Consider the following 13,129-nt stretch of genomic DNA (forward strand, 5'->3'; position numbering starts at 1 on the left):
ACAGATCCAACTGGGGCCGAGCAGTTCAAATTGATTCCTTGGAATGAGCTGGCGCCCATGCCAGACACCTATGTGCGGCACCCCTCCATCTCCGTGGGCTTCCATTGATTTCTGCCTTTCATGAGAAAGTAGGTCTCCTTGCTGAGGTTCTGTACACCAACCCCCAAGCTGGGAGCCAGGGAAGGACCCTTTGCCCCCCTGCCCCCTCTTTCTCCTGCCTTCTTTAGGTCTCGGGACTTGTCCGCACGTGAATGGATTTCCCTGACAGATCTCCAAAGACCCTGCAGCAGTTCAGAGAGCTGAACCCCGCGGCGATCTGAAAACAGCATCCCCCACAGGCAGAGGTCGCGCCAGCCCAGCAGGGACCATCTCCCTCCCTCTGCCTCTGCCCGCACGCAGGCAGCGCCTAGTGCTAGGGGGCTCAGACCCAGCAGAGAACCCTAGCCCTTCCCTCCTCCGCCCCGCAGCCCCTCTCCGCCAGTAGCAGAGCTGCTATCTTTCCACCGGAGCGCTAGGAGGACGCCGGAGTCTGCAGCGCCCCCGCCCCCTCGCTTTTTCTTTCTTTCCCTGCTTTGGGATCTTGCTGTCTGGAGCCAGGAGAGGTTCGGAGGAGGAGAGCGCGGCGGGAGCGCAGGTTTCTGCCGCGGCGCTCGAACGGGAGCTTAGGGGCGCAGCCTCCTCGGTGTCCACCCGGGATCGCAGCTGCACCGGCCGACATGTGACAGAGAAAAGCCCTCAGCATCATCAGCGGCCGCCTTCAAAAGGGTCCCAGAGCTCTCGCCGAGGCCGGCAGCCCGATCCTCTTAGCCCGCAGAGACGCGGGACTGGAGCGGCGAGGCACAACGGCTGGTGGGTTCCAGGCTCGCACTCCGGAAAAGAGCGCAGCGGCGACCGCCGCCTGGCTCGCACTCGGCACAACTCCGGGACCAGCGGAGCGCGGCTGGACCGCGTCCAGATTCCCGCCGACTTCATCCAGAGTGACCCACGCCCCCAGCCTGTCCGCCTGCACCCCCTGGAGTTCTTGCTTGCCCTGCATCTGCGTCGACCCCGCAACGCCCAGGTCCCCGCAACGCCCCGGGCCGGATGGGGAGCGCGGTGCCGCTGCTCGTTGATTGCTGACAACGCCGCCGTCCGAACTGCACACGGAGGTCCCCCATCCGGAGCCTAGTCCTTGCCGAGGGTGGTGTCCGAGACGCTGGGAGCGCGCACCATGAAGTCCGCGCTGTGCAACCGCTTCTTCATCCTCCTGCCCTGGATCCTGATCGTCATCATCATGTTGGACGTGGACCCCCGCAGGCCCGCGCCCCAACTCACTTCCCGACCCTACTTCTCTCCCCATACAGTGGGCTGCGGGGGTTCCCGAGTCCCGCTCCGACGGAGCAGCCCCGGGCGTGACGCTGCGGAGAAGCGGAACCAGTCTCGGCCTCAGCTGCAGCCGGAGCCGCGCTTGCCCACCATCTATGCCATCACACCCACCTACAGTCGCCCGGTGCAGAAAGCCGAGCTCACCCGCCTGGCCAACACCTTCCGCCAGGTGGCGCAGTTGCACTGGATCCTGGTGGAGGACCGGGCGACGCGCAGCGAGCTGGTGAGCAGCTTCCTAGCTCGGGCCGGGCTGCCCAACACGCACCTGCATGTGCCCACGCCGCGGCGCTACAAGCGACCGTGGCTGCCGCGCGCCACCGAACAGCGCAACGCGGGCCTCGCCTGGCTGCGCCAGAGGCACCAGCATCAGAGCGCGCAACCCGGCGTGCTCTTCTTCGCCGACGACGACAACACGTACAGTCTGGAGCTCTTCCAGGAGGTAGTGTCCAGGCCCCGCTGGAAGTGGGGGGAAGGGGAAGGACGACAAGAGGGTGGTGGGCTCCGAGGGGCCGCATGCCCTTTGTGCTTCCTGTACACTTTTGAGCATCCCGGACTCTGAGGAGTAGCTACGGATGGGCAGTCCCCAACCTTCTCTGCAGGCAGCCGTGGGTGGAGAAGGGGTGTTGGTGGCGGACTTGTGTGGTCCAGTGTGGTGAAGAGTCTGTCCTGAGATGTCTTGCCCTGTTCTGGATTGTGCTCAGTAAATAGCCCAGGTGATTTGCCCAACTGGATGACGCCCAAAACTGGAACTGGGCTTCATTTTCTTGGAGTCTGGATCGGTGCCTACAGGTGATTCTGAATGGAGATTGAGTATGGAATAAAGGCGATACTAACAGTTCAGCTTAGAGATCAATCTCTTCCAGTATAGCCAGCCCCCTGGTGCAAAAGTGGTCCTTGGTGCAAACACCGACCTGTATGAGGGAGGGTCTTCCTTCCGTCCTTAACTATCGCATTGGCAAAGGAATTAGAATTACTCTGCTTAGTCCTTAAGGTCCCACCCACAACTCCTGCTCCAGGCATCATCCGGATGGCCTGCTGGACCATTCTCTGGGTGGAATTTATTAAGCCACTCTTGCTCGACAGATTGCTGCCCTGAGTTCCCTGAGTGCCGCCCCGCCCCCTGCTGCTGAAGCGACCTGTGTTCCCTGGAAGGCCACCTGCATGCAGCAACAGGGAAAAGAGCTAGAGCGGTTGGCCTTTCTTGAGGCTGTTCTGTGATAGTGTATGTCTGTAAAGGGTTAGCGGTTCTCTCTCTCCCTCTCTCTCCCTCTCTCCCTCTACCTCTCTCTCTCTCTTTCCCCCACTTTTCCTCTTTCTTCTTCTCTCCTCTCTCCCTCCTCAACACACTTAGTTACAGCTGAATAAAATCTTAATTTCTTTGCCTCGTGGGACTGTAGTTCTGCACCTCAAATTCCTCGACATCCAGCCTCCTAACGACCATTACCCCCAGGAAACTGGACGTTCGGAGATACTGTGTGAGCAGGATAATGAATTATAAAACAGCCGTGTGTCCCGAAATCAAACGCCCTAAGTGTCCCCCATCTCCACACTTTCACCTAACATCAGGTGGCTTTCTTAGCCCCGGGGCCATGGCTGCACCCTTCCTGTTTAAAATGTAGTTGCCACCCTCCGTTTCTACCCTCTCCACGTATAAAAGAAGCAGTAATTGTTCTCTCGCCTCTCATTTCATGGGACTTGCTGTTCACATTTCCCCGGAGAAATAAGCTTGGTTTAACGTACATCATGGCGTTTATTATACCCAGAATTAGGGTTACCAAATGATTGCTTTGAAGTTGGACTTTTAAAGTTCAGTGGTTTCTTGGCTCTTTCTTCTGAAAGGAGGACTTGTGTTTTGAAGCCAAGACCTTTAACTCTAAAGGCTTGTTGATTTTTAAGCCAAGTCTTCTTTCTTGCCTGACTCTGAAGAGGCTTTGCCTATGATATGTCATCTTGTTTTTTTAAAAAAAAATTAGTGCACATTGCTGTTAATTAACATTTGAGGGGGCTAGACAGGGAAGGGAGAGGGTTGCTTCTATGCCAGAGTTCAGCCTGTTGGCACGAGGTGTAAAAGGAGTAGAGAAACTGGCACACGCAGGCAGGGAGACAATTCAGATACAGTCTCCTTTGAGACTTCCCCCGATGAAAGGAGGGCTTGTGCAGAGAGTATTAAAGAGCAGAAGGAAATTGGTGATGTTTTTCCCATTGGCCTGTGGAGGGGGCTTGGGAAGGAAAGAATGGGGAGGGGGAAATTGTATTGGCAACGAGAAAATATTAAAAAAAAAAAAACAAGCAAGCGAAAGTTTTAAGGCACTAACATTTCGTACAGTTGGAAGTAGAGTACTGCTGCTAACAATAGCTATTTTCAGACCATGTGTAACTTTTTAAGAAGCAACCCAAAATACACGGCACATTGTCACTCTAGAGTGCAGGACACTCTGTGTTCAGAACCTCTCTGTCGGACAGCAGTTTAAAGCAAGTACCTTTCCTCAATGTTCTAGTTCCCTCCTCCCAGTTATATATACTCACTCAGGTTGGGCTTTTGGTTGTTATTAATGTGCACTGCATGTTTTATCCTCTTTATTCTAATGTCCACATGACGCCCAAGTTACTTGATTAGTGCCTCCTCTTGTATATTTTCTAGAACCCGCTGTTTATCTGCCTTCAAGTGCTTGGTTTTGTTGATGAGGTGACTCCGTCTGCACCCCTTCAGGAATTAACGATTCAAGGTGGAGTCCAGTCTTGGCACTGTTCCCCTGGAGAACTGAGAGAAACCCATCAACTGCTCACACTGCAGCTCCTGGGGGTGGGGGTGGGGCGGGAAGGGGGAGAGGCTGCAGAGCGAGCGAGGCCTGTATCTTGGCCCTTTCTTTCTATAGGCCGCATGTACACATTTGTTTTTAAGTAATTTGGAGTAGGTAGGGAAAGGGTGCCTCAAATCGGGCTTCATCTTTTGTTCATAGAGCATCTGATCTCCACAGCTGATGCTTAAAAAGGAAGAAGAAAAAAAAAGCAAGATAAAAGGAAGGAAATGAAGCAGGTACAAATTAGCTCACTGGGTATATTGGCTCCCAATAAAGGAAAGTAGGAAGAAAAAAGAAAAAAGAAAAAAGAAAGGCCTCCAAATTAAATTAAAGACGCAACAGGCACTCTGCATTCAATTATTCCTCCCTCTGGTAACTGGGATAGCATCTTTCCCCCCACCCCAGTTCCTGTACAGCTAACTAATTTTCAGCTTCCCTTTTCAACTGAGCCATGATGCCAGGGAAGGGATATTTGCATGGAACGTTCCTGTGTGAACAGTCGAATCCATCTGCACATGAAGCCGCGTGTGAGGCTATGCCTCGGAATCTGTCTACCAGAGAAGGAAGTAGCAGCGTTTTCAATACCTCAGCTCCTCCAGTCCTCTCAGTGGGCACCCGTGGGTTTTGCCCCCAATGGATCACTGGTAATCCTGCTTGCCTGTCTACATCGATCCGGCTTTCTAGGAAAGATTATTTGCAGAGGATTCGGGCTTCTTTAATAAAAGCCACAAGTACAGATAAATGGGACTTTATAGCCGGTCACATTTTCCATAGCACTATCGACCAGATGTCTGTTCTTCAAGGCTTTCCCAAGTTTAAAGAGTGATGTTTTTCAGCTGGAAGTAGTTTCACCTTTGGAAATCAATTGAATTGAAAGTTTTTTTTTTTTTTTTAAATAGCACCTGCCAAGCAAAACCCCAAAACTTTAACCTTAATGAGATAAGACAGAAGACCAAACCAACCAAGAGAATCAAGCAGCACCCGAGTAAGTTAATGAGACTACGCGGAAGGCATCTGCAGAAAGCAGTGGACGGAAGGGTCAGAGGTCCCCTGTTGGGATTTCATTCTGTGTCCTGGGCAGACAGCGCAATGGCATTGACTTCCATGGTCCTGCCGCTTTTCTAAAGCACTGACAAGTTTTCCCTTCTGCAAGCCGCTAACCAGAGCCATAACCCAAACAGACACTTGGGGTTACAATGGTTGGCAGCGTGCCCCAACAGGTGCCAAGTCTACCCTAAGAGCAGGCCTGATTTTCTCTTTCTTTTTTGCCGAGCTTAGGGGAACTCTCCATAAGGAAGCCTAGAGAAGCTTCTCATAGGGTATAACCTGGAAAGACACCCTGAGCGTACGTACCCCTTGTACATCACGTCTTCCCCTCTGAGCCCATGGTAATAGGCCACAGGACAGGCAAAACATGATTTTATTGTTTTATTTCTTAGTGAGTATTAAACTACAACCAGCGTTCTAGATATTAGATCTATAGGTTTTCCTTTATGCTCCCTGGATGAATATTATTACTTGAGTTACGGTTCTGCTTTTATAGTTTTCCTCAGAGACCGGTGGCTTCCATTTGGATTCCGATGTTTTAATGGGCCAGAATAACAATCTGGGTTTAAAAGACATGGCCGACCCTGCCTCCTCCTCCTCCTCCTCCTCCTCCTCCTCCTCCTCCTCCTCCTCCTCCTCCTCCTCCTCCTCCTCCTCCTCCTCCTCCTCCTCCTCCTCCTCCTCCTCCTCCTCCTCCTCCTCCTCCTCCTCCTCCTCCTCCTCCTCCTCCTCTTCCTCTTCCTCTTCCTCTTCCTCTCTCTCCTACTCTTCACTGACGAGTGTCTCGTGAATAGACGTGAAGACATGCTCAGAGTATCGTTTGGTGTGACGGATGCGCGTCTTCGAAACGTTTACGTCGTCGCTTGCCACCTCTTGGGAAGCAGGGTAGAAGGTGGCTGTGTTGTTCTTTGTCTGTTCCACTCGCCTCTAAGTTACGAGCCGGTAAATTTTCTCTCGTGTGAACAGTAATAGAATAGTAATTGCTTTTTAAGACACGCTGGAGAAAGCAAATAGAACAAAAGTCGACGGCCTCATTTAGTCACCGCGGGTGGTGTTCAAGGTGCGCGAGTGTCACGGGATTCGGCACCGCTGAGCTATAGTGATCGCAGCCAGCGATTCTCACACTAGGATATTCTGCAGGCTGGTAAGGAAGCACATTACTGTATGTTTGATTCACAGGGCTAGTGGAGCATGAAATTTTGGTTTTGTATGGTTCTCAGATCCTCTTCTAAAACATAAGTAAAAAAAAACATTGCAGCCATCCATATAAAATGCTTTTCCAATTTGCAGAGGCAAAACCATAATGGTTTTTTTTTTTTTTTTTTTTTTTTTTTTTTTTTGCAGTTAAGCTTGATATATTTTTTTGGTACGGTTTTAAATAAATGTCAAAATATTTTCTAGACCAGTGGCTCTTATCCTTCCTAATGCTGTGACCCTTTAATACCGTTCTTCATTGTCGTGGTGATCCTCAACCATAAAATTATTTTTCTTGCTATTTCATAACCATAATTTTGCTGCTATTATGGCTTGTAATATAAATACCTCTCTTTTCTAATGGTCTTAGATGACCCCTGTGAAAGGGTCATTCGACCACAAGGGGGCCCCAACCCACAGGTTGAGAACTACCGCTCTAAATAATTATGGAAAACTACAACCAACAAAATAAAACTCAGTTTCGACCACGGCACCTATAATACTTCAACCCTTGTACCCAAGGCTCAGGGATCATTGCTGAAGAGGAGGCTGAAAGATTGGAAGAGCCACAGGAACCAGGAGTTGACTGTGAAATTCTGTCTCCTAGAAATGTCAGAAGCTGCACTTGTGATCAGAGGACACATTTTAAGAATTGGTCTCTCCAGGCAGATAGACCAGTGGAATAGAATTGAAGACCCAGAAATGAACCCACACACCTATGGTCACTTGATTTTTGACAAAGGAGCCAAAACCATCCTGTGAAAAAAAGATAGCATTTTCAGCAAATGGTGCTGGTTCAACTGGAGGTCAACATGTAGAAGAATGCAGATGGATCCATGCTTATCACCCTGTACAAAGCTTAAGTCCAAGTGGATCAATGACTTCCACATCAAACCAGATATGCTCAAACTAATAGAAGAAAAAGTGGGGGAGCATCTCGAACACATGGGCACTGGAGAAAATTTCCTGAACAAAACACCAATGGCTTATGCTCTAAGATCAAGAATCGACAAATGGGGCCTCATAAAGCTACAAAGCTTCTGTAAGGCAAAGGACACTGTCGTTAGGACAAAACAGCAACCAACAAATTGGGAAAAGATCTTTACCAATCCTACAACTGATAAAGAGCTTATATCCAAAATATACAAAGAACTCAAGAAGTTAGACCGCAGGGAGACCAATAACCCTATTAAAAATGGGGTTCAGAGCTAAACAAAGAATTCACAGGTGAGGAATGTCGAATGGCTGAGAAGCACCTAAAGAAATGTTCAACATCTTTAGTCATAAGGGAAGTGCAAATCAAAACAACCCTGAGATTTCACCTCACACCAGTGAGAATGGCTAAGATCAAAAACTCAGGTGACAGCAGATGCTGGCGAGGATGCGGAGAAAGAGGAACACTCCTCCATTGTTGGTGGGATTGCAGACTGGTACAACCATTCTGGAAATCAGTCTGGAGGTTCCTCAGAAAATTGGACATTGAACTGCCTGAGGATCCAGCTATACCTCTCTTGGGCATATACCCAAAAGATGCCCCAACATATAAAAAAGACACGTGCTCCACTATGTTCATCGCAGCCTTATTTATAATAGCCAGAAGCTGGAAAGAACCCAGATGCCCTTCAACAGAGGAATGGATACAGAAATGTGGTATAACTACACAATGGAATACTACTCAGCTATCAAAAACAATGACTTTGTGAAATTCATAAGCAAATGGATAGAACTGGAAAATATCATCCTGAGTGAGGTAACCCGATCACAGAAAAACACACATGGTATGCACTCATTGATAAGTGCATATTAGCCCAAATGCTCGAATTACCCTAGATGCACAGAACACATGAAACTCAAGAAGGATGATCAAAATGTGAATGCTTCACTCCTTCTTTAAAAGGGGAACAAGAATACCCTTGGGAGGGAAGAGAGAGGCAAAGTTTAGAACAGAGGCAGAAGGAACACTCATTCAGAGCCTGCCCCACATGTGGCCCATACATATACAGCCACCAAACTAGATAAGATGGATAAACCAAAGAAGTGCAGGCCGACAGGAACCAGATGTAGATCTCTCCTGAGAGACACAGCCAGAATACAGCAAATACATAGGCAAATGCCAGCAGCAAACCACTGAACTGAGAATGGGACCCCCATTGAAGGAATCAGAGAAAGAACTGGAAGAGCTTGAAGGGGCTCGAGACCCCATATGAACAACAATGCCAACCAACCAGAGCTTCCAGGGACTAAGCCACTACCCAAAGACTATACATGGACTGACCCTGGACTCTGACCTCATAGGTAGCAATGAATATCCTAGTAAGAGCACCAGTGGAAGGTGAAGCCCTTGGTCCTGCCAAGACTGGACCCCCAGTGAACGTGATTGTTATGGGGAGAGCAGTAATGAGGGGAGGATGGGGAGGGGAACATCTATATAGAAGGGGAGGAGCAGGGGCTAGGGGGATGTTGGCCTGGAAACTGGGAAAGGGAATAACATTTAAAATGTAAATAAGAAATACTCAAGTTGGGGTTGGGGATTTGGCTCAGTGGTAGAGCGCTTGCCCAGGAAGCGCAAGGCCCTGGGTTCAATCCCCAGCCCCAAAAAAAAAAAAAAAAAAAAAAAAAAAAAAAAAAAAAAGAAATACTCAAGTTAATAAAGATGAAAAAAAAAAAAAGAATTGGTCTCTCCTTTTGCTGTGTGGACTCCAGGGATCCAGGTTATCAGCTTGGACAGGAAGCACTGCTGCTTACTGAGCCCCCTTGCTGACCCTGTCCTTCAAGTTGTACTCACAGTAATTCATGCTGACTGCTGAGAGAGCTACCAGCACCCCCGACCTATGTATTTAGATGGGAAAGCAGTCTTCTCACGAGGGAATTTAAACCAATGAAATCTGATGATGGTTCCAATGTTTCCCACCAGTTGTTATGAACAGTTTCCTCATTTTAAATAGACGTACCCAAAGTAGCTCGGAAAGGTCATACGGCTGATAGATGTAAGGACAAGAACTTGAATCCAAGTGCCCTAGTCCAGCCCGAACAAGTTGCTACCCAGGAGCTCTCATTTAACAAGCACGGTTGTGTGAAGCCTGACACAGTCTCCTGAGGTGCTGGCTGGCTGAGCTGTGTTTGGGCTCCCTTCTTGACTGCAGCACCTCTTTAATCTTGAACTCTGTGGGTATACAGTACTGGGGACTAAATCGTGGCTCTCGTTCACATGAGGTGGGCATTTCCCCCCTGAGCTATAAAACTCCAGCCCCGCTGTTTAACTACTTAAAATTGTTAAAAATCGTAGACATGCGTACAGCACGATGTCTTAATATAGTATATACTTTATTGAAAGACTAGAGGGGGTTACCGAGCAATCACCTCATAGATTCCTCACAGTGACTGTTTAATAAAATACATGATTTTTAAACTGTGTATGAATATTATCTGCATCTACTAGGTTGTACTTTGTGTGCTCTGAATTTTCTGAACTAACTGAAATTTTGCATACTTTAGCCAACAAACCCCTAGCCCCGACTACCCTTACCACTGGATCATAAGATGATTTCACATTCTCCCTTGCTGTCTCTAACTTGTAGACCATTTGATTTTGGAGATTTTTTTCTTTCATGTCAGTTGAAAATTGCTACGTTTGCATGTAAACTGTGCTCATAATTTTTTAAATTACGTGTTCCTGTGAGTAGTAGTTAAGAGTCTCCAGAGCTGGGGAGATGGCTCAGTCAGTAAACTGCTTGTTTTAGAAGGACAGGGGCCTGAGTTTGAGCCCCACAATCCATGTTTTTAAAAAACAATACTAGGTGTGGGTGTGGTGTGTTGTAATCTCAAATCTGGGGGCTCACTGGCCACTGGCTGGTCAGCCTAGCCTACTAATGAGCTTCAGGCCTGTGTGAGGTAATGTCTCCAAAAACAACAAACAGACACATACGCACATACCGTTTATACATGCAGCTCAGCTACATGCACAGCCTAGCACTCATGAACATGAATGCCCACACACAAGCACTCTGTACACATATGTGCACACACACACACACACACACACACACACACACACACTTTCTGAAGATAAACATTAAGGTGTTTACATACCAGTGACTTGATCTCCTAGCCTTCTGTCTTCCCAGAATAGATAGCATTAGGTGCAAGGACTTTTCAGGGCCCAGGGCTGGGTGATAATTGAATTGTTGATGGTTGATAATTGAGTTGAGCTGGATGTGTGGGTGGCAGATAGCTGCCGCTGTTCACTCTTGAGGAGGCACACAGATGTGACAGCAGCATGCCCCTGATGCGGGCCAGCTCTTTCAGAGCCACCTACTTCCTGGTGGGATTCTTCCTGGTCTTCTGGAATCTCTAGATTAAAAGCAAAATTATTAAATCACCAGTTGAGTGTCTTTTGTGCTTGAAAGAAAGAAAGAAAGAAACAAACAAACAAACAAAAGAAGAAAGGGAAAGAAACAAAGAGAGAAAGAAGCTAGAACCTAAGAGATGCATTTTCTGAAAGGAGAAACCATGTTCTCCCCCAGTGTCAGATCGTTTGGTCCTTTCCTACATATAACAAACTCAGTAGTTTTCTTCCTTTCTTTTTTAATATCAACATTGTCCATTGATAGAAGAAGAACTTTAGGTACTATATAGTCCATTTGAACTGAAGGCAATTATTGTTCCTTCAGCTCTGATTGGAGGGACACTCCAAAGAACTGAGGTAGTTTGAAGATCTGTCATTGTGTGAACGTCATGGAGGGAGTTAACAGGGGCCTATGTTGCAGACCTTTATGGTTTCTTGATGTAAATCAAAGATACAGTAAACATGAGTTCATTCAGCACAAGGCAATTTGTTTTCCTATCTTTTTTTAGTGTTCTTCAGTCTATATAACAAAAATAAATATAACAAAAATAAATCAGTAGATGGACAAGCCAATAGTGTACCTAGTACCATTGACTAGGGCACAGAATTGCATGTGCTGTTACAGAACTACACTGTTCTTTTACAGGGTGCATGGTGGGTTCATTTCTACCTGTGTCACCACAGACACACGAGGGCATAAACTATGCTGCCACCCTTGGTGGATACAGTTGAGGAGTAATAGATTTTCAACCCTGTTATAATCTCATAGGACTTCACCACAAAAGGGGTCTGTGGTTGACCAAATTGTATCTTCATCTCTCTCTAATGAAAACTGAAAGTGTTAAATGCCGGCCTCTCCCCAGGGACTGAGGCATTTTATCTAAGCAAGTTATGTCTTGAGCTCTGCAGATCCTCCTATGTAACTGACCTTAAACACCATCACAGTCACAATGTAGCACATACGATTTTAGTATCAACTGGAACATTGGTCACCATACTCAAGGAAGGCTCTCCCTGAGTGTGTGTCCAGACTAAGTGTGCTACGCTCGGAGTGTGTTGGGAGAAATGTGTGGATCCTCTGTGGAGTTGTTAGTGTGGTCTCATCGAGGAAGTGATACTTTATCTGGGAACTGAAGGATGAAGGATCTTGAGGGCGATGGCAGAGGAAGAAAGAGCTGTCTGGAGATAGAGGAGATAGAGCCACATTTGGGAAACTTGGGGAATGGGATGCGGAATATTCAGGGACCTGAAAGACGCTGACATTACAGGAGGTCAAGTAGAGAATGGGGAGCCAAGCATGCATCTCCTACCTGTCCAGGAGTGGTCTTGTTCTTTGGGATAAAATTTAGCATCTCAATCCAAACCTGTCCGGCAAAGAAGTCTTCCATTGTCGATATTTGAGAGTGATATTTAAATCATGCCTGTTGTGCTCTTTCTCCTGGGAACTGCCATGTCTTTGTGCAAATCTGTGAGCTGGAAAACACACACCAGAGTGCAAAGGGCACACTTCGCTCTTCAGTTAGCTTGTGTTTTGCATCTGGTGACAGAAAGGCCCACTAGGAAAACGAAATTTTTCCAACAGAACTTGTATAAGATAGGGAGTAAATTGACAGATAGATAAATAAATAAATAAATAAATAAATAAATAAATAAATTGCCTTATATTTATATACTTATACATATGACACGTTGTTGTTAGTTTTAATATAGGCTCTTGGTATGTAACTCTAGCTGACCTTCCCTACTGGTCTCCCTAGGTCTGGGGTTCCATGTGTAAGCTTCTATATGGCAGTGCTGATAGGCAAGTATTTGTGTATCTAATAGTATCAAGAAAGCGGTAACCTACTACTAACATTACCTTAAACAGTATGATACATTCTGGCTGCTTCTCCAGCTGGAATACAAAGGTAGGGGTTTTCTTTTGTTTACTTCTGCAACTCCAGTGTTTGAAGCAGTGCTAGTATGTAGCAAATGCTCATTAAATATTTACAGGATGAATTTTAGGAGATTTAGAAGCTGAAAGAATTTATTACTTCAGAAGAAATTTGATACCAGAAAACAGTCCTGTAACCCAAATGGCATTCAGATAATCATTTCTATTTATTTATGTATCAATTTACGTTCCGATGTCTCTGTTAAGATCGAATTGAACCCCTTCAATAGTAATTTAAGAATGTTCATTCTATACAGGGAGAAGGTCAATGAGTATTCATGTGCTAGGAAGGCATCCTTATTAATAGTTATGAAAGTTGGAGGTATGTCACCACAGCTAAGAGCCAGCCGAGTGTTGGGTTTCCACATCCACAAGACTGGGTGCAGGTAGGGAACACAGCTTTTTGGAATACTTTGTGCCTGGTTCAAGTCCAGGTTCACTACT

At 47.0% G+C, this 13,129-nt stretch overlaps 1 protein-coding gene across 1 annotated transcript in view; it reads left to right on the plus strand.

The window, feature by feature from the left end:
• The first annotated feature begins 582 nt into the window (after positions 1-582).
• Positions 583-13,129, plus strand: part of B3gat2 (beta-1,3-glucuronyltransferase 2) — a 389,891-nt gene continuing 377,344 nt past the window's right edge. The window contains exon 1 of the mRNA XM_032900861.1: positions 583-1,804. Coding sequence (XP_032756752.1) covers positions 1,211-1,804 — 594 coding nt within the window. The 5' untranslated portion in view covers positions 583-1,210. The remainder of the gene's footprint in view (positions 1,805-13,129) is intronic.

Source organism: Rattus rattus, chromosome 4, assembly GCF_011064425.1.
Source record: "Rattus rattus isolate New Zealand chromosome 4, Rrattus_CSIRO_v1, whole genome shotgun sequence".
Classification (NCBI taxonomy): domain Eukaryota; kingdom Metazoa; phylum Chordata; class Mammalia; order Rodentia; family Muridae; genus Rattus; species Rattus rattus.